This window comes from Phyllostomus hastatus, unplaced genomic scaffold (genome assembly GCF_019186645.2).
Source record: "Phyllostomus hastatus isolate PE091 unplaced genomic scaffold, TTU_PhHast_1.1 phas_contig_58, whole genome shotgun sequence".
Taxonomy (NCBI): domain Eukaryota; kingdom Metazoa; phylum Chordata; class Mammalia; order Chiroptera; family Phyllostomidae; genus Phyllostomus; species Phyllostomus hastatus.
In genome coordinates, this window is record NW_025333916.1 from 25952295 (window position 1) to 25972738 (window position 20444).

At 43.7% G+C, this 20444-nt stretch overlaps 1 protein-coding gene across 2 annotated transcripts; it reads left to right on the forward strand.

Moving 5' to 3' along the window:
* The first annotated feature begins 546 nt into the window (after positions 1-546).
* On the forward strand, positions 547-19826 carry CD180 (CD180 molecule). Of its 2 annotated transcripts, XM_045848387.1 has the most exons (4): positions 657-753; positions 4349-4403; positions 9866-10032; positions 14212-19826. In XM_045848387.1, exon 4 carries the CDS (start codon positions 14300-14302, stop codon positions 15935-15937), a length of 1638 nt encoding a protein of 545 aa, XP_045704343.1. In that variant the 5' UTR covers positions 657-753; positions 4349-4403; positions 9866-10032; positions 14212-14299; the 3' UTR covers positions 15938-19826. The 2 variants fall into 2 exon arrangements, with proteins under 2 accessions (XP_045704342.1, XP_045704343.1); XM_045848386.1 differs by lacking the exon at positions 4349-4403 and having other exon boundaries at positions 547-753.
* The last annotated feature ends 618 nt before the right edge of the window (positions 19827-20444 follow it).

Here is a 20444-nt window from a genome sequence, read left to right on the forward strand (position 1 = left end):
GATTCCACTCTGCTGCTTTAGTCGGCCTGGGTCACCAGCTTAAGGGATGGATTTGTCCTCCTTCTGTTCTGAGACCAGAGGTGGGTGTTGGTGAGGTGGCCCAGGCAGGAGCAGAGGGTGCACGGAGTAGCCACACTCACTCGGGAGGGTGACCCTGTCCCCTCGCTCCAGTTCCCAGCTCCCGCAGCACCACAGCAGGACTCAGTACTTCCGTCTGCACCCAAAGAGTGCTCTGCCCTTCCTTCCAGCGTGCCGGCACCTCTCCCACTCACCCATCCAGGACAACCAACAACAGCCTCCCTCATGAGGACAGCTTCCTGCTTCCACAGCCTCTCTCGAGGAATGGGGCCTGGAGCTATCGGAGTAGGCCCAACCCTTGAAGGTGGCCGAAAGTCAGCATGAGCAGCTCAGAAAGGCTGCACAGCAAATGCGTGTGTGCCAGGAAACGCACTGGGCCATCCTGGGGCTGGGTCTGCAGCTATTTTTGGCAAGGGTGGGTGGTATGTAAAGAGACTTCCCATTTTCTACAGCACAGAGCCACGAGACACAAGTAGTCAGAGCACTTCTTGCTCTGAGATCACCCTTCTGAACACCTCTCTCGCTGCTGAGTCACCGAGGCCCTCGTCGGTGAGCCCACCAGGCTGGGGTGGCCCTGGTCCCATGATGGCGCCCCCTGTCAGCCACTTCCTGCTGGTGGTGCTGTTTTCTGCCAGCTGTAAAGCCATCATCTCCTTGGATCAGATGTGCACGGAGGTGAGTCCAAGTCTTCATCCAGATTAAACTGCCTGGCAATTTTGAGATTCAGCCTGCAGCCCAGCTGAGTCTTGGCACCCCGATACCCACTTTATGCCTTTGAAAGGGCAATGAGGTATGTAGAAGTTTTTCTTTCTTGTACAGAAGGAGCCAAGAGCTCAGCCAGGGGACAATCCCACAGAGCCTTAGCAGGAAGAGGTAAGAGTTTTCCTCCTCTGTAAACAATGAGCCCAAAATAATCCTAATTGGGACATAAAATATCAACAGGGTTGCAGTGCAAAGAGCAGACCTGTGCACCTGCCACCAGTGCAGAGGTGCTGTTTGTCCAACATGGCAGCACATGGCCCTGCCCCCACCAGCCCTTCGGTTTCCTGGCTCTCGGGGTGGGGATTAGTCAGGACAACCTGTGCCAGAGTTTACAGCGTGTAGCGATCACTCTGAAGGAGCCTGGCATTCCCCTCCAGTTGGACAGCCCTCCATCTGTTTTCCTAACCCACAGGAGTGGTATTGGAGATCAGAGCCAAATTGCACCTTCTGTTTGGAACCATAACAACACTTATCAACCTGTGGGAAATTCTTAAAAGAGGTGATGAGAGAGGTAAAGAGGGACTCCATCAGTCTTTTCCATCTTCTAAAATGCTTCAAAACCTTCCTCCCACTGTCTGTGATGGCAGCAAGTGGACAGCAGCACGCGGCCTGTTGGGCAAGAGCAGGAGAAGGACCATCAGTCTTGGTGTCCGGGTGGGCTGCTTTTCTGGGCTAGGGCTAACAGCAGAAGTGGAGGCAGGAGAAGCACGATGCACAAAAGTAGTGGTTGGGAGCCACGGGCAGGAGAAAGCTAAGAGAGAATGCTAAGGGATCAGGGAGCAGGCCAGCACTGGAACAGGCCTGGGAGCAGAGAGGAACGGAACCTTGTTAGTCGGGTATTAGGATGGAATCAGGACACACTAAGGCTAAGCAGAGGCACAGCGCCTGGGGGAGGGAAGGCTGGGAAGGCGGATAATTTTGTCCGGGCTACCATAGCAAAGTGCCATAGACTGGGTGGCTTAAGCAAAGGAACCTATTTTCTCATAGTTATGGAGGCTAGAAATCCAAGATCAAGGTGTTGGCAGGGTTGGTTTCTTCCAAGATCTCTCTCCTTGGCTTGTTGGTGGCCATCTTCTCTCTGTGTCTTCACATGGTCTTCCTTCTGTACATCCATCCAGACAGAAGGAAGGAAACTTCCTGTCTGTCTCCAAACTTACTCTTATGAAAATACCAGTCATATTGAAATGGGGTCCACCCTAATGATCTCATCTTAATTTAATTATCTATTTAAAGGCCATTTCCAAATAAAGGCACATTCTGATGTACCTGGTTAGTAATTAAACATACGGATGGGGAAGGGCACAATTTATTCTATAACAGAAGGGAGTGAGTAAGAGGTTATCAGCCAGCCCCAGAAGGCTGCCTCCTCATTCACGTTGGAAGGTCAATCTCACACAGGCATGTAGCCAGCATGATAAGAGGACAGGAGTGGGCACACAACTGCCTCACTGATTGGATAGGTATGCCATCCACCTCTGATAACACCCTCAGGTAGGACAGTATGACCATTACATTCCAGCTCATTCGGAAGCTGATTTTTTTTAAACGCCACACTCCTAAGCCTACACATTCAACTCTTAAACCCCCATATTCCTGCAAAGCCCCATCAGCCCTTCTGAAGTGCACAAGAGAGTCCTGGGAGGTTTGGAAAGCCCGTGGAAACACTGGGCCAGTCTAGCTTCCTACTGAGGACACCAGGTCCTAGAGCTGCCAATTCCTTTCTGCAAATGACCCCTGCTTTGGCAGAGGGAAGGGAAAGAGGCAGGGAGAGCACCCTAGTCCTTTTGCTACCCCCTGAGACATTCAGGTGGCAAGAGTGGTGCTGAGGGTCCCGGGATCTCCAGCCTGACCCTATGCTGCAGCGACACCTTTTCTTTTTGGCTAAGTTTGTATTGAAACCCTCCAATACAACAACCTCCCGGCAGCCTTCCCTCTGGAAGAAGTTGGATTTTAAATGCTCCAGGACCTAGTCCATGAACACTGGATCTCCATTTTCCTAGACCTCTTCTATTATACAGGTGTTCTCAGCAGCAGGATTCTAAGGCTGTGTATTGAGTCCTTATTCACGTGAGCAATGGGGAAATACAAAAATAGATGAGAATTGTTCTTGAAGGTGAAGAACTTCTAGGCTGCAGGCAAGTAGGATAAAAGGGGGAGTGGTAGAGGAAGAAGTTTGACTTAAGTGTTTGATCCTTTTCAAGTGCAAATGACCACAGTTAGCCTACCCCTCTGCCTTACTTTCCTTTCCTCTTTAGCTCTTCCCCTCCAGCTTAAGCATAACTAACCACATACTGTACTTATGTTCACGTAACCACCACTAGCTCATTAGCATCTATCTTGAAAACAAGGTTTCGTTTTGTTCTTAGTTTAGTGAACTTTTTATTGAAGTAAAACATAAATGCAAAAAAGTTCACCAATCCTAAGTGTACAGTTCAGTGGGTTTTTACTTAGTTAATACATCTATGTGGCCAGCACACAGATCAAGAAAGAGCTGTCTCAGGGCCTCAGAAGCCCCTCCCCCCCCTCCTCCCAGGCTCCGGCCCCAAGGACATCCAGCACTCCAGTTTTCATCGCCACTGATTGATTGAGCCTCTTTTTGAATTTTATATACACAGGACCAGCGAGCGTGTACTTTTTTATGTCTGGCTTTTTTGTTCAGCATAAATATATGAGATTTATTGATGATGGTCTGTGAACCAATCCTTTGTTCATTTTCATTACTGAAGAGTTTTCTGTGGTATCGTGAGCCACCATTTATTTACCCGTTCTACAGTTAATGGACGTTTGCCCTGTTTTCAGTTTTTGGGCTGTCATGAATGCTGCTGCTTTGGAGTTCTTATCTATGTCTTTAGTGAGCAACTGCACAAATCATTATTAGGTATACACCAGGGTATGGGTGCACATGGTCATAAAGCATACACATGTCTAAGTTTAGCAGATACTGCCGAACAGTTTCCAAATTGTTGACACCCATTTATAATCATCAGCAACGTATATCAATTCTGTTTGCTCCACAGCCTCACTAAAATTTGCTATTGTTTGTTTTAAAAACCCATCCGGGTGGATGGATAGTGGTATTTCCCTGGGATTTAATTTTTATTTTCCTGATGAATAATTAAACTCAGTTCATTTTCACGCTTCTGTTGGCCATTTGCATATCCTCATGTGTGTGGGCAAAGTACCTCTTCAAGTCTTTTGCCCGTATTCTTTTAGGTGTCTGTCTTTTTTAAAAAAATTGAGTTGTAAGAGTTTTTTATGTACTGTGCACACAAGTCCTTAATCAGATAGCAAATACCTTCTCCCACTCTGGGGCTTGCCTTTCCACTCCCCTACTGATACCTTTTGATGAACAGAAGTCTTCAATTTTAAAGTAGCTGGATTTATCATTGTTGCTTTACTTTCAGTGCATTTCTGTCCCATTTAAAAAATTCTGCCTACCCAAGGCCATAAAGGCATTATCATTTGTTTTCTTCTAAAATTTATGTTTTGTACTTGTATCTCTTCCTAGGTTTCACATTTAGAGCTATAGTCCGTCTGGAATTGCTTTTTGCATATGAAATGAGGTAGGAGTCATGGTGAATTTTTTAATAAAAGTTTTGTTTGAAGATATTTCAAACTTAGACAAGTTCTGAAAATAATACAATGAACACCCATCAGCCCTCCACGTAGAATCTTCCATTGTCAGATGCTACCTGTTCTCTGTGGGTGTGCACGCATGCACACACCATGACTAACCAAATGAGACCCATGGCCAAGGCTTTAGAGGCTGACAAATATGTGAAGCATAGCTGGAACCCAGTGTTCTGTGATTTGGATTTTGGTGGCATTTTAGATGTGCTCTTGAATAATTACTTGGGAGGATAGGTACGCCTCCTCATTTCAAATAGGCTCGTCTCAGCTATTCTGTACACTCAAAACCATGGTTGGAGACATTCCCTCAGTCCTAAGTATGGGGGGAGGGGAAGTGTGCTTAGTAAAGCTTCTTTTTGGGAGAACTCCAAGTTCATGGATACAAACACTTTCTAATAGCTCCAGACAATGCCATGATGCTGTGATGATCTGGTGAAATACTAACTTCCCTTGGGAGTGCTTGACATACATTATCCAATAAATCCTGAGTTGGCCTGCAATCAAGGGTTACTGTCCTCCATTTACAGTTGGGAGAAAGGAGGCTCAGAGAACACAGCTTAGTGGTTGAGAGCTGGGTTTTGAACCCAAGCAGTCTGAAAGCAGACAAACAGAAAATGAACCGCACATAATTGGAATGCCCTTTGCCTAGAGGAATCAGATTGACAACCAAGTTTTATAACTGTGCCCTCTTGGGAATGCTTTGTTTTACTTGCAGAGAGTAATTGTTACTCTGGAATTAGGCTCTGTCAAATTGCTATCTCTGGATAAAGGAGTGATTAACAGGAGGCTTGGGGTTCAGCCTCCCAGACTTCTTGGCCATGGCGGAGCTGGCTGCTGCGTGTGCCAAGTGTAAATGAGACATCCGGAAAGGTGGGAATCAGCACCAGAGTGAAACTCAAAGGATTCTAAATTAGAAAATGATTTCAACACTTGCAAAAGGAGAAAATACAGCGGGACAGCAGGGAGTTAGAGATACAGCAGAAAGGAGCAAAAATAAGATCCTGATTGAAAAAATGCAAATGAATACCTGCAGGGAGAAGGGACGGCAAACACAGACACAGCGCTTGGGAGTGCTGCTCTGGGTAAAAGGCACAGCTCTGACATGAAGCTCCGACACGACGAAGTGGTTGGTGCAGGCCCTAACAGTGGTCCTGGGTAGACACCCCATGATTTGGAATGGGGGTGGCCGGGGGCAGCTGCCCTGAATCCCAGGTAGCCTTGCACAGCCCTGCTAACCACATGAGTTCACAGCCAGAAGGGTGCTGTCTCCCTTGGAACCAACCAAAGCAGAAGAGTGAGAAAGTGACTTTGAAAACTGACCCCATGTGGAAGTCTAGAGCAGCGATTTTCAACCTTTTACATCTCAGGGCACACGTAAACGAATTGCTGAAATTCTGTGGCACACCAAAAGATGTATTTTTTGCCTATATGACAAAAAATAGGTATACTTTTGATATGTTGACACCAGTGTTGGCCGGTGTCATTTTTTTATTTGACACCGTTAAGAAAAAGAGGCCAGGGCCCTTGACTAAATAGTCAGGCATTGACTGTTTTAAAAATTCTTGCAGCACACCAGTTGAAAATCACTGGTCTGGAAAATGAAGGCTGGGTTTATAGAAAGTGGTCATGTGGAGCTCAGAGAAACCACAGGGGCTGTAAAAGCGGTGGTGGGTGTCTGCCTGGAAAAGCAATTGAACACGCAGCCCTGGCCCCCAGCCCAGCCCTGGGCAATGGCAATAGCCACACTGCACTCCTTTCCTGAGTTCCGTCCTTTTCTTCTCTTGCATTCTCATTCTGCTGCCCTGACATGCTGTGCTACGCTATCAGAATTTGTTCTCAAAACGTTTTGATATGAATCCTGACAGCGAGAAAGACATAACCTCATTCATGCAGTATTTCTGCCAAAAATATATAACCTGAACAAATCCTGAGGGCAGAGTGAAAAAACCCAAATGAGGGCCATCCCATAAACTATGATCCTGTATTCATTAGAAGAAAAAAAAAGCAATGCCATGAGAGATAATGAAAGGCTGAGGAATTGTCTCAGATTAAAGGAGACTAAAGAGACAAGGAAAAGAAATGCAATATGTAACCCTAGATTGGAAAAACAAAAATTACTACAATAGGCAATATGGGACTATTGGCAAAATTTGAATATAGATTGTATGTTGGATAATAATATTATATTGCCTTGGCCAAGTGACTCAGTTTGTTGGCATGTTGTCCCATACACAAAAAGGTTGCAGTTTTGATTCTCGGTTGCAGTTTCCATCCCCAGTAGGAGACAACCGATCAGTGTTTCTCACTCTCTCTCTTCTTCTTTCTCTAAAATGAATAAACATATCCTCAGGCAAAGATAAAACATTTTTTAAATAATATCATATTAATGTTAAGTATTCTGATTTGTGGTAATTGGCACTGTGGTTATATAAGAATATCCTTTTCCTTAAAAGAGTTAGGGGTGAAGGGTCATGGCATCTGCACTGACTCTCAAAGACAAACAGAATGGGTGTGTGTGCGTGTGTGCATGTGTGTATATACTTGGTGCCCTAAGAAATACATTTAACTCTGCTTAAATGATTCCAGAGCTTGAGGGGTTTTGGCATCACCATCCGTAATATCAGAAATGGTAATTTTGATTGTGCTGGAGTGTGAATGTGAAAGCAAAAGAGAGACGCCAGCACATTCTCTGATATGCGTTTGCTCTGCAAATTCTCCTATCAGCTGCAATTCCTGTCATTTGCCTCCTTCACCCAGAAATCCAAGGCAGAGAGCTCACTGCGGTTTCTCCCTAAGTGGAGGTGGATGTCACCACACGGGCTCACAGAGGCTCCTCACTACTTCTTGGTAGTGTGAAGTCCCCTGGCTGGCGGTTTCTCAGTGGGTTCAAACGGAGCTACCTCATTTCCCTGCCTTTCCTTTTGCTAGGAGCTCCCTCAGGCCACTGGCTCAGTAGAGCTCCGGCTCCATCCTCAACTTTCTGAATCACATTAGTGAGGTAAAGTGTTTAGTAAAGCACAAAAGAGGAATAATTTAGGCATCACAGGCACTTACATATTCTGGAGGAGGGAACTGCCAGAGCGTAGGTTTTTTGCTGTGTGGACAGAATAGAGCAAGACGAATGGAGGCAAGGCCCCTTTCTCCAAGTGTACGTGACATCAGTGATGTCAAGGGAGACCAGGAAAGAAAAATGCCCCCTCAAAGCTAATCTGAACCTTAACAGCTCCTGGGGCAGCACCTGCACATACTACCTCTCCCTGGTTCACCCATGTTAGTGGGCACCAAAGAGGGGTCTAGCAAGATGTGTTTGTTTCTTTTCCCCACCAAGGACATTAGGTGGATTTGTGGCAGTGCCTGGAGGACTTTGGGTCTATACAACAAAATATGAATTACAAAGAAATATAAGTGTGGCACATTCATCAGGGACATTCATAATATGGTCACAATATAGAAAACGGAGATTTCTTGTACATGAGCACGCCGACTGTAACTACAAAAAAGCGTGCCACCAAGCAGAAGTTTCCAGCTATGCAGGCCTGTTTGCAGCTCAGGATGAGGAAAGCTGCCGATCTCAAGTTTGATGAGGCAAGTCTTTCCCAGACCGGGGCAGTCTCAGAGGGGCCTCTGTGAGACCCCACACAGTGCGGGGAATGGCGGGGTCCAGAAGGTTGAATGAACTCGAGTGGAACCTGAGATGGTCTGAGAGATGGCCCCCAAGTGCAGTTTCCTTGGAGAGTATTTCAAAAGAGATGTAATCAGACCTACATACCTGCCCACTGTGTTTTATCCTAGACATTATCCAGGTAAATTATGACCCCCTAATTCTATATACTTCTCCCAACCCCTAACATTTTACCAGTTAGTCCCAGGTTTATAACTTGAGTTAGGGAATCTGACTAGCAGTTACTAGCAGACTTCTACAAACTTGACTCTCCTGGGACACGGGGTCAAGTTGTCTTCTGAACTTACGTGCAGGGCTGTGCCCAAAACAACAGTGGCTTGTGGGGACCTGAAATAGATTCACACTTCAAAATTGCAAGGCTCCATGACCTAAGGTCTGTGCCCCACTGCTAACTCATTGAAATATACTACAGAAATTTCTAACCATGTACAAATGTAATTAGTTACAAGGAATCTGTATGTACTCATCACTCAACATTCAACAACCACCAACGTTTCACCTACTAATCTCATCTATCGACTCTTCCTCCCGTTTCTGCCAGAGTATTTTAAAGCAAACCTCAGAGATCATGTCATTTTACTCCAAAATACTTCAAAATGCATCTGAAAAAAATAAGAACATTTCTCTTATCACTAACATATAATTCTTTAGTATTTTTTGATATTCTGTCTGCATTCAAAGTTTCTTGACAGTCTATTAAAGTGTCTTCCTAAATGCATTATTTGAACTAAAATGTAAATAAGGGCTACTCCATTATCTGTTGGTTATTCTCTTAAGCGACTTTTATGTCTCTTTTTTCAAGAGCCGTCTTTTGTCTCCTCCCACACCCTCCTCTCTCCACTTTCACGCACAGCATTCACATTCTTATGAAGCAAGGTCAGTTGTTCTGTGAATGTCCCACCTTCTGCATTTGGCTGATCGCTACCTTGTGCTGCTGTTGAACTTAAATCCCCTACACCCTTAACAGATTGGAAATTAAGCCTGAAGTCATGATTGAATTCAAGCTTTAATTGGGGGCAGGGGCCAAGAATGTGTGTAGTTAAAATTGTATCACATCAGAAAGTCTGAATGTCTGATCGTCTAATCTGTTGTTGCTGGTCTAGTGTTGACTAGTTTTCAAGATGAAATAAAACATTTCCATGAGTCCCAAGTCAAATCTCTCAAAGTATATTCAGAGAAGTCTTATTTCAATTCTTGCTCCTCTATCTGCTTCCTTTTCTCCCTTTCAAGACAACAAGTCACGAGTTTTTCCCCCATGTTTTTTTTTTTTGGCAAATGTAAGAAAATACACACATACCTTTCTCACTGAAAAAGTAGTATACAATATACTACATATACATCCCATGTACTATATACACTATATACATTCGACACATTGCTTTTTCCACCACACAATATACCTGAATATCACCCCATATCAGGGTGTGGAGATCTTACTCACTTCATTTTCAGCTACTAAAGGTTCCCTTTTGTTAACATGCCGTATTTTGTTCAATTAATCCTATGGTGATGGGTAATCTTGTTATGGTCAATCTTCTAATACAAAAAATGCTAAAATGAATAATCTTATGCAAAAGTCATGTCGTGGTTTTGCAAGTATATATTTAGTAAAGACTCCTAGAAGTGGGATTGCTGCTCAAAATATAACATATATATAGATTTGTTGGTCAAATGACAAAGTCTGTTATTAATTTACATTGTTTCTCTCATCAGAAAGAAGCCAACAAAACATACAACTGTGAAAATTTAGGTCTCAGAGAAATTCCTGACACTCTACCAAACACAACAGAATTTTTGGAATTTGGCTTTAATTTCTTGCCTACAGTTCAAAATACAACTTTCAGCAGACTCATAGATCTTATCTTTTTGGATTTAACCAGGTACGTATCTGAGTTCCCTGTACTCAGTTGATGTTTCACTTAAGCAATAACACAACTTGCATTCCAGTTGTTCCCTGGACCTTTCGTGGGCCACAGGGACATGCTCATCCTGTGTGTTTACTCTCTCCCAGGAAATAGGCTTATGCAGGTGGAATAAGGCTATTTTATTTTTAAAAAAGCAATCAATGGAGAAGACAGTGAATTGTTCAACCACAGTAGGTCAATTGTGCTATTTAAGAAGTTCTAAGCAACACTGATAACAGAACTGAAAATAAATTTTGTACTAAATCAGATGCATATTGTACTATATATTATTGGGCAATAAATTTTTAAAACTTTATAGGAGAAACAAACAATCTGCTCATTTTTTCCCCTACAAATTGGGAAAAGAGTTCCATGCTTTGGTTTTAGAGGTCAAATCAGGATTTCAACTGTTGAACCAGTGTTTATGAGCCAATGGGCAGAAGTATCACAAGGAGGTAAAGGAAGCAAACAAGAGGGAAACACAGTGTGTGTGTGTGTGTGTGTGTGTGTGTGTGTGTGTGTGAGAGAGAGAGAGAGAGAGACAGAGAGAGAGAGAGACAGAGAGAGAGAGAGACAGAGAGAGAGAGAGAGAAAGAGAGAGAGAGAGAGAGAGAGAGAGAGAGCGAGAAACGGCCCTGCATGTGGATGGGGCCTGCACTCTCTGCACAGCTGTTCCTTTGGTTGTTCAACTTAAGCTTGTGCAGAGTGGGAGTCCACAACGATAATACTATATCACCTGTATAAACCACCACTGTGAGGGAGGCATGGTAAATATGATCATCCAGCCTATGACAGATGAGAAAGTGGAGGCTCAAGAAGATTTTGTGAGCTGGCTTATGGTCACAGGGTAAGGAAACTGGGCCTCTGCTCTCCTGACTCCCCGTCCAGATTCCCTCCAATGCCATCAGGCCACCTCCCCAGCCAAGACCCCATGTGCACGTGGTCAGAAAATCTTGAAAGAACTGAAAGAGAAAAACATTATTGTGCTACCTACCTATTACACCCCAAGGAAATTGACTTTCCCTCTCCTTTTGCCTTTCTCATTTTTAGATTAAATGAGTTTGACCACATTTTTGAAGAAGTGCATGGGCCAGGACAGCTTTTCTAGCTAAAGAAGTCTAAGTTTTCTCTTATTTTCAAAAATTGATAACAATATGACCTCATGTTTTCTAAGAGCCCTTTCCTCTGCTCTCCCCACCCCTTGTCTTTTATCTGGCCACAAATCAGACACTACTTCTATCACTCTAAACAGTCCTCGTGTCTTTAGCTTTGCCAATGTGCTTTCTATTTTCTTTGCTCATTCTTCCATCTTGCTTTTCAGATCTTCCTCTCTGGAAGAATTTTTCTTTTTTCTGAAGTACACCCTTAGAAATTCCTTTAGTGAGAGTCTGTGAGCGGTAAACTCTCTTGGTTTTTGTTTTTTATGAAAAGGTCATTATTTCACTCAGATTCTTGAAAGACAGTATTTTCTGACATGTAATTATAGGTTGACAGTGTTTCTTCTCAGCCTTTGATGCTATCATTGCAGTCTTCCATTGTTGCTGCTGGGCAGTCACAGATCTTGTTCACAGGCAGGTGATCTGTCTTTTCCTCTCTGGATGTTTTCAGTAGCTTCCCTTTGTCTTTGGCATTCTGCAATAGCACAATCATGCACTGTGCAGATTGTTGGCCTCCTTGAATGTGATGTGGTTGTCTATACTAGCCACTATCGGTTCAGACCTTGGCTTGCCTCCATTCACTCTTTCATCTCCCCTGGATCTTCGATTAGACTTACATTGTGTCTTCTCATCTATCCTTCATGTACCTTAATATATATTTTTTTTGCTTTCTATGTCTGTGGTTTTTGGGGACTGTATTCTAAGTAATTTTCTCATATTTACTTCTAGTCCATTAATATCCTCTTCAGCTGTGTCTAATTTCCTGTATAGATTATACATTGGCTTTCTAATTTCAACTACTATCTTTTTCCATTTCAATAAGTTTCATTGATTTTTCACATTACATACAAGGGGGAACCCCCCAAAATAGAATTTATTTATGAAAAATTGTGTATTTATTCTTACATGTTGAAACTTCAGTCACCTTCAAAGTACTCTCCATTTGATGCAATACACCTAATGAGACTTTTTTGCACTACTCAAAACATTTTTTGAACTTGTTGATTTTGATGCTTTTTAGTGCTTCTGCTGTTTTTGTTTCACCTCTTCCACATAGACAAAATGTTTCCCTCTGGGAACTTTTTTCATCCAGGAAAACCAAAAAAAGTGGCTCAGTGGGAGATCAGGTGAATGGAGATGGAGGGGCATTGGGGTCATGACTTTTTGTTCAAAAACTCCTCAACATGCAGCATAGTGCAGGCAGTTGTGCCTGTAAATCACCCATCATGAAATGGGAAAACGTGTTGAAAGAGTCTTCAGAAAAACTCACTGAAGCCAAATGCAGCCTCTCATGACAATGCCAGCTGACACACTGACACAGATGAGTTCCTAGAACGTTCATCCAAGCAGGGGAAGCCTGTACTACAAGGGGCCTGCCCTCCAGAAGATAATTCTGTTTTTTTTTTTGGATATGGACATATTTATCTATACTCTGATAATATACTCTGACAGTATAGACTATATTTATATATCATGTATATTATTGGATCCATCTGATAATTCTGGTATCTGCTTTTTTTGAAACCTAATTCTGTAGAACTATATTCCCCCTGACTTTAGCTAATGTGTTTCCCTTATAAGTCAGTTTTTATTTTTGAGCTAATTTTTCTTATGGAAATGTGTGTAAATCTTTGTTTAAAATGCTTTCCTGGAATTAGATAATACCAGTGAATTATTAACATTGTTTTATGTGACAATGGCATTATGGTTATAAAAAATAAGCCTTGATACTTTTACAGATACCTACTCAAATATGTATGGGATACCTAGGATTTGCTTTAAAACCGTTCAGGAGAGAGAGGTGGGAATAGATAACACAAGGAAACATACGTGGCAAAATCTTGAGAGTTGCTACATGTGTGTGATAATTATATGAAGGTTCATTGCATTATTCTCTTTGCTTTCATGTAAATTTGAAAGCTTTCCTTATTAAAAATTAAGTACATCAATCTGGAAGTTTCTATTTACTTCTTCCAGTTACTTGAAGTTACTATACTCTGGAATGCCTTTAAGCTAAAATTTCCACTCAGGTTTCTTTTGGGAGGTCCACAGAAGTAGCGTAAATTTGGGCCTCAGTCCTCATGAGTAGAAGCTATGGTTAGGGAATCTCTGAGACTTTCTTGTTCTTGTTTTTCTTGTTCCACTCAGCGTCAAGGCCAAGAAAAAGACAAATCCTTAAGATCCCTCTCTGTGAGCTTTCTTTTTCAAGGTCATCCACTGAAAAGATTCCGCAGAGCATCTTGGTAGTTTACAAGTAGTTTTTGGTAGGACCTCCTATCCTATCTCCAAGCTTTGTCTCCTGCCACTGATACATGTGGCTCATTAAAACCAAGACTCTAGGCCACTAGGGACCGACAGATATTGGCAGATATGGCAAAGCTAGTGTGCAATCCAATATTGTTGTCAGGTGCCATATCAGGATGTGTGTCTATGAAGCTCTAGTGTTGCATATTTCTATGGAGTATTTTCATATATATCACTGGATTTACAACCACTCTAGAAAGTAATCCTTATTTCTATACTTTATAGTCGAAAAAAGAGAGGTTGAAAAAAGTTATAATTTGATCAGGATTACACAGATTTGTATATAACAGATCTTTATTATGCACTATATATAACACACATATAACATATGTAATTCATTATATATAACATTTTATATTACTTAAAATAGTAAATAATACTTTGATTTTTTCCAGTGATGAACCCATTAATTATTCCCCTAGATTCCAAACACAAACCACTTAGAGATCAATCTAAAAGAGCAAGATATTTGGGGGGGGGCGCGGATCTAAATCAGTATGTTTAGAACTGAAGCTAGTCATTAATTCAGCAGGTCCTTTGTGCTTACTGAAGAACATTTTTTATATTTTACTTTGAACAATAATGTACACTGTTTTTACTATACACAAATGGTGACTTTGTTACTATAGGTCACTGTGACAGAGTTTTTTCATTTCTCTAATTAATTAGTGTTAAATATTGTTCTCTTCTCGAGGTGCCAGATTAACTGGATACACGAAGACACTTTTCAAAGCCATCATCAATTGAACACGCTGGTGCTGACTGGAAACCCCCTGATATTCATGGCAGAAACCTCACTTGATGGACCCAGGTCACTGAAGCATCTCTTCTTAATCCAAACAGGAATATCTAATCTCGAGTTTATCCCAGAGCAAAATCTGAAAAACTTGGAAAGTCTGTATCTTGGAAGCAACCACATTTCCTCCATTAAGTTCCCAGAAAACTTCGCAACACAGAATCTGAAGGTTCTGGATTTTCAGAATAATGCTATACACTACCTCACTGGGAAAGACGTGAGCACCCTGGAGGCCACCAACCTGAGCCTTAATTTGGATGGCAATGACATTAAGGACGTTGAGCCGGGGGCTTTCCATTCAAAAGTCTTCCAAAGTTTGAGATTTGGAGGGACTCTCGACTTGTCTGTCATATTAAAAGGTCTACAGAACTCTACTACTCAGTCTCTCTGGCTGGGGACATATCAGGACACCGAGAAACAAGACCTTACTACAGCCACGTTTGAGGGACTTTGTGAAATATCTGTTGAGAGCATTAACCTGCAGCAGCACCATTTCTCTCCCTTGTCGTCTACCATGTTCCGGTGCTTCACGCAACTCCAGGAATTAGATCTGACGGCAGCTCACTTGAGAGAGTTACCCTCTGGGATTCAGGGTATGAACTCTCTCAAGAAATTAGTTCTCAATGTAAATCATTTTGAGCAGTTGTGTCAAGTCAATGCTGCCAGTTTCCCTTCCCTTACCGACCTCTATATCAAAGGCAACCTGAATAAACTTAGCCTCGGTGCTGGATGTTTGGAAAAACTAGAAAATCTTCAGAGACTTGATTTAAGCCACAGTGATATAGAGGCTTCTGACTGCTGTAATCTGCCACTCAAAAGCCTGCACAACTTGCAGTACCTAAACCTCAGCTACAATATGCCCATTGGTCTCCAGAGTCAGGCATTCAGAGAATGTCCTAAGCTAGAAGTCCTGGATTTGGCATTCACCCACTTGACTGTCAGTGCCCCACAAAGCCCCTTCCAAAACCTCTCCCTCCTGCAGACTCTGAATCTCTCTCACTGTCTCCTTGATACTAGCAATCAGCACCTTCTGGAAGGCCTGCTGGATCTCCGGCAACTGAATTTACAGGGAAATCACTTTCAAGATAATAGCATCTCAAAGACCAATCTACTTCAGACTGTAAGCAGCTTGGAGGTTCTGATTTTATCCTTCTGTAAGCTCCTCTCTGTAGACCAGCAAGCATTCCACAGCCTTGGGAAAATGAGTCACATAGACTTAAGCCACAACAACCTGACAGAAAATAGCATCAATGCTCTTAGCCATCTTAAGGGGACCTACCTCAACCTGGCTGCCAACAGCATTCGCATTATCCCACCGGATCTCCTCCCCATCTTGTCCCAGCAGAGCACCATTAATTTAAGTCACAATCCCCTTGACTGCACTTGTTCAAATGTTCATTTCTTGACATGGTACAAAGAAAACCTGCAAAAACTGGAGGACTTGGAGGAGACAGTGTGTGCAAATCCCCCGAATTTAAGGGGAGTTAAGCTTTCTGAGGTCAGTCTATCCTGCGGGATTACGGCTGTGGGCATTTTTTTTCTTGTAGTATTTTTATTCTTGTTCATCATTCTGCTCATTTTTTCAGCTAAATTCTTCCTTAGGTGGAAATACCAGCACATTTAGTGCTGCAGGTTTCCAGAGACAGCAAATAAATGTGTTCATCAAAATCACCCCAAGTAAAGGAACTGTTGTCTGTTGGTGACCGGAATTCAAGACTGGTTCCTGGCACCAGGCAAGGATTTGCTCTGCTTCTCTGAGCCCCAGAAATGACGAGCCTCGCAGGAAAGCAAAGTGAATGAGACCAAAGGGATAGACAGCCGTGACAGACACAGAGCCATGTCCTCACATGGAAGGTGGGTGGAAGGCGAGGAAGGACCCGTGGCAGGCATGGCCAGAGAAGTCACCCACAAAGATGCCACCTCCCTTACACTCATGGACTTCCTTTGAAGCACCTCCCACCCTGAGCCGAAAAGGAAACAGTCATTGCCCACCCCTTGGCCGGGCTGAGGACCCTGGCTCCTGACTCCCTCTCACACGATGTGGGCATTGTCCTTGGGTCTCAGTTCCCAGTAACATGGCAGTTGCAGACACTTGTTGTGGATAAAGTCGCAGTGCTCATTTTAATGGAAAAGGGAAAACAAAGAATTTAAAAGAGGCTGAGAAATGAATCTTGTCATCAGATTGACTCCATTAATTTCCCTAATCCTTAGGTATCTGAGGGTCTCTACAATGTTGCCATGGTACAAATCGCTACCCCTCCTAAAAATGACCTCCACCAGGACCTCCTTCCCCCAAGGTTTAGGATTTTTGTTACACTGGTCATGCTCACCTGAGAACTGGGAAGCTCCTTCTGCTGCTAGTCGGGTGCTCTCGCTCTTACGTCACAGAGACTAACTTACAGGTGGGCTGGGGGCCAAAGGCTCTTCTCATTTGGCTGTCTGGTCCCTCCAAGCTTCTTTCCCACAGGAACCGTGAGATAAATGGTGATTTGGCTCCCAGGTCATTTCTCAAATGTCTCCTCACTTGGGGCGGCAATTGAAATAGCACATTTACAATGAAAATGAGTGGGAGAAAGCATCGTGGCAGACAAGCTGTCTGTCAGGAACACAATAAGCTGGCCCAGTGAATGGTTTCTGTTTGGTGTCAGTAAAGGCGGTACCTGCAACAGAGAGGGGACAGGACTGCTGAATGCAGACAGAGAAAAGGATAGGGAAGCTGGCAAGGTGATGACTTGGGACTTCCCAAGGCCCAAAGGGTCACCCTTCTGCAGGGTTTGATCTTCCAAAGAAGCCTGAATTAGTGGACGAGAGCTCTTATGCTCAGGTGCTGCATTTACAAGGCCTCGGTTCAGTTCTATAACCACATTTTGTCTAGCGATGGTAACTTACAGCTATGAAATTCTGATTGGATATCAAAGGAAAATGTGATTAATATCCAGTCAGGATTTATGAGCCCTGAGGTTGAGAACATAAGAATAGAGTGGAAACTTGGGGACTACTAACTCCTTTTTACTTCTATGTGCCCAGAAAAAGCAGGGAAGACAAGGGAATAGGGGAGCTAAGTCATAAACTGTCACTGCAAACGTTCTGTTACTGTTAGGAGATATTCTGGACTAGAGAGTAGCCCAAGTTTTCCCACAGGTTCCTGGTTAGGGACACAAGGTGGGGGCCAGGTAAGGTGAGTGAGGCCCTTGCCTTGGGTGCAAAATTTAAGGGAGAACCCAAATCCTAGTAACCAAGCCAAAAGAAAAAATTAATACAATATTGAAAAAATTTTAAGCTAATGCAAAAATAAATAAAACACAAAAATTTTAAACAAAGACAGGGTCCATAACAGTGCTGTGCTGAATGAGCCCTGTTAGTCTGAGGAAAGAGGAGACATTGGTAATGCCAGTCCTGCCTTTGTTTAGAATGTCGCTATTTTATTCACTGGGGATGTTTACATTAGTTTTATTTTTTAAAGTTGTGTTAAAATATTATTTACCTTCATTACTGAGTTTTTTGGTGCCCCCCTTAGTTTTGTGCCCAGGCGGGTGCCTCACTCACCGCTCCCTTTCCTGTCCCCACCCTGAGGACTGGTGAGGAGCAAGGATTCCCAGCCACCTCCCAGGCTACAGTTTCCCGAGGGTCTATTAGCTGGCACATTATCTCCGTCTTACTAAAAAATATGCATCGCCTTCCCCTTCACATTCTGGGAGCAGAGAGAAGTGTCCAAGATCTCCCATCTTGTTCCTCCTTCAACTAACTCCCAACTAACTTCTGAGCTCAGAGGCGTGTTCCCTCAGAGCCACGAGAGGTGGCAGACACAAATGGGTACCAAATCCATCTGAGCCCTAGGTAGCTTGGGCCTGGCAAGAGTGGGCAAGTAGAACACCACTCTGCGAAGAAAATAAAACATCACACAATTAACTGCTTTAATTATTCTGAATATCAGCATTTGGGCAAACAGGTGCCTGACAGACCCCTGAGCCACCTTTATTTCTTCCCAGCCCGAGGATGGCGGGGCAGACTTCTCCAAAGGCCAAATGGAGCCACAGCTAGGTTGGTGTTGGTCTTCAGTCTGGCAGCGACTGCAGCTTTTGGTCATTGAGTTTCGGGCTCAGAAGGGACCTAAGTTGGCATGGCAGTCTCTCTAAGTGTGCAGAGGCGTCCTAACTGCTGTGGCAGGAAGAGCCTCTAGCTACAGGGACCGGAAGGCAGCATATGCTTAGAAGGGTCAGGCAGCCCACCCTGGGGAGTCTGAGAGAGCACCTCCCGCAGGCCGCACCCCCCTGCTACCTGCTCTCCTGCAGGAGCGTTCAGCTTTGGGGATCCAGGCAGGCATGTGGCTTGACACATAGTTGTTTTGTTGTGTTGATTATGTTCATTTGCTTGTACCAAATACAATCATCTGCTCTGGAAACTTTGGGAAGTATTTCTGGTGATGGCCATGAAGATGCAAAATGTATACTGCCTGGTAGCTCCCTCCCTCCCCTCCCTTTTCTTTCCTTGTTTCCCTTTCCTTTTTCTTTTCCTGCTGTTTCTCCCCCTCCTTCTTTCCTTGTCTCCTTCTCTCCCTCTGTGCTTCCCCCCTTTATTACTTACCTCCCTCCCTCGCTCCCTCCCTCCCTGACTTCCTTCCTAGAGCATGGAAGTCCACATTCTAGGAATCCAGTCTAAGACTGCACAACCCACTGCAGTCCCTGTGTATTCTAGCAAATTTAAGCTCTTTCCTGCCTCAAGGATATAAGGAGCAGACACGAAATATTTATTAATTGCTGACCTCCTACTCCATAACCACACTGTCCTTCACAATATTTAATGTGTAACTTGGAAAAAAGCATTCTGTGGAATATCTCTAATGCGAATGGCATCACTCTGAAGACTACAGGGTCCCAAGCTTGCCTCAGCAAAATGTAACCACCTCTCTTGCTGTTGTTTACCAGGCATGCGCCCCTTTCACGCAGTGTGACTTGCTGCTCCGTAACTGCACACTGATCTAAGGCTTTGTGACAGCACCTCTGTTTTAAGCAACAGTAAATTCACCTTACAAAGTCAGAAAGGGAGCTTTTTGATGGCTGCTGTCAATTTTATTGCTTTATCCTGGTTACTAGGATGGAATCTGTAGACACGGTGTGTTTATTGGTTTTATGTATCGCATGTTGTTGCTGCTCTGACAAGCTAGTCCTATAAAAATGTGTTATTATTGCATGTTGTAGCTCAGTGAGCTGACCCTGCATTTCAAAGTGTACTGAAGCAAATAGCATTGAAGTCCATAAAAACTGACTGGCCTCCATCACAGAGGACTCTGCGTGAGCTGCCACTCCCACAGCTGGGAGCAAATTCCACCTTCCCCCGTGCCGGCAGCCATCGCCGCTACCTGAACCCAGCACAGGCCCGCACACAGGCACTACCTGTAAAATTTCAAGACAGGAAACCATTGTATCATTCCTATTCATTCAATTCTCCAGTAAGTGCTGTCTCTAATTTTCAAGTTTCCAAAAGTATATAATAAATGCCTTTTTAATGTTTTATATGTTAGTATATAATAAAGGAGGGGTGGCCGACACTGTTTTCTATCTGCCCTTAATGCTGAAGAGAAAATTAACTTGAATTATAGCAAGAGAAGATGTGGCTAGTTCTAAGCAAGTCATGACTGGGGGTGCTAGGTGTTGAGCTAGAATTAAGTGCTTGACTCATGCAGAGTTGAAAGCTCTAACACGGGGGGATTACCCTGAAGGCTGCAGAGGAATGGGCCAGTCGGGCTCCCAGACAATGACATCACCAAAATCACCTGGGGGATTCTTTATAAAACAGGTTCTCATGCCCGCCCCCCTTCCCTGCCCGCACCCCACCCCAGATATTGGGATTGCGTTAGACTAGGATTGACCCTGGACTCTCAGTCAAATAATTTTAAGTAAAATCTTTTCCTAATCTTAATTTTATCACAAATAGCAGAAGCCTGTGTTAGGTTTCATGAGTTAGATGAGCTGAAGAAGTGTTCCATATTCTGTAAGAGGAAATGTCCTAACAAGTGGGAAGGAGGACGAAGGAGCCTTTGAGCCCAAAGGGGAGACGTCCTGGGCAGGCCGCCTGTGTCTTGTGCCGTCACAGCCAGGCCACACGGCTCTCCGCTCCTGAACTACCCTGCT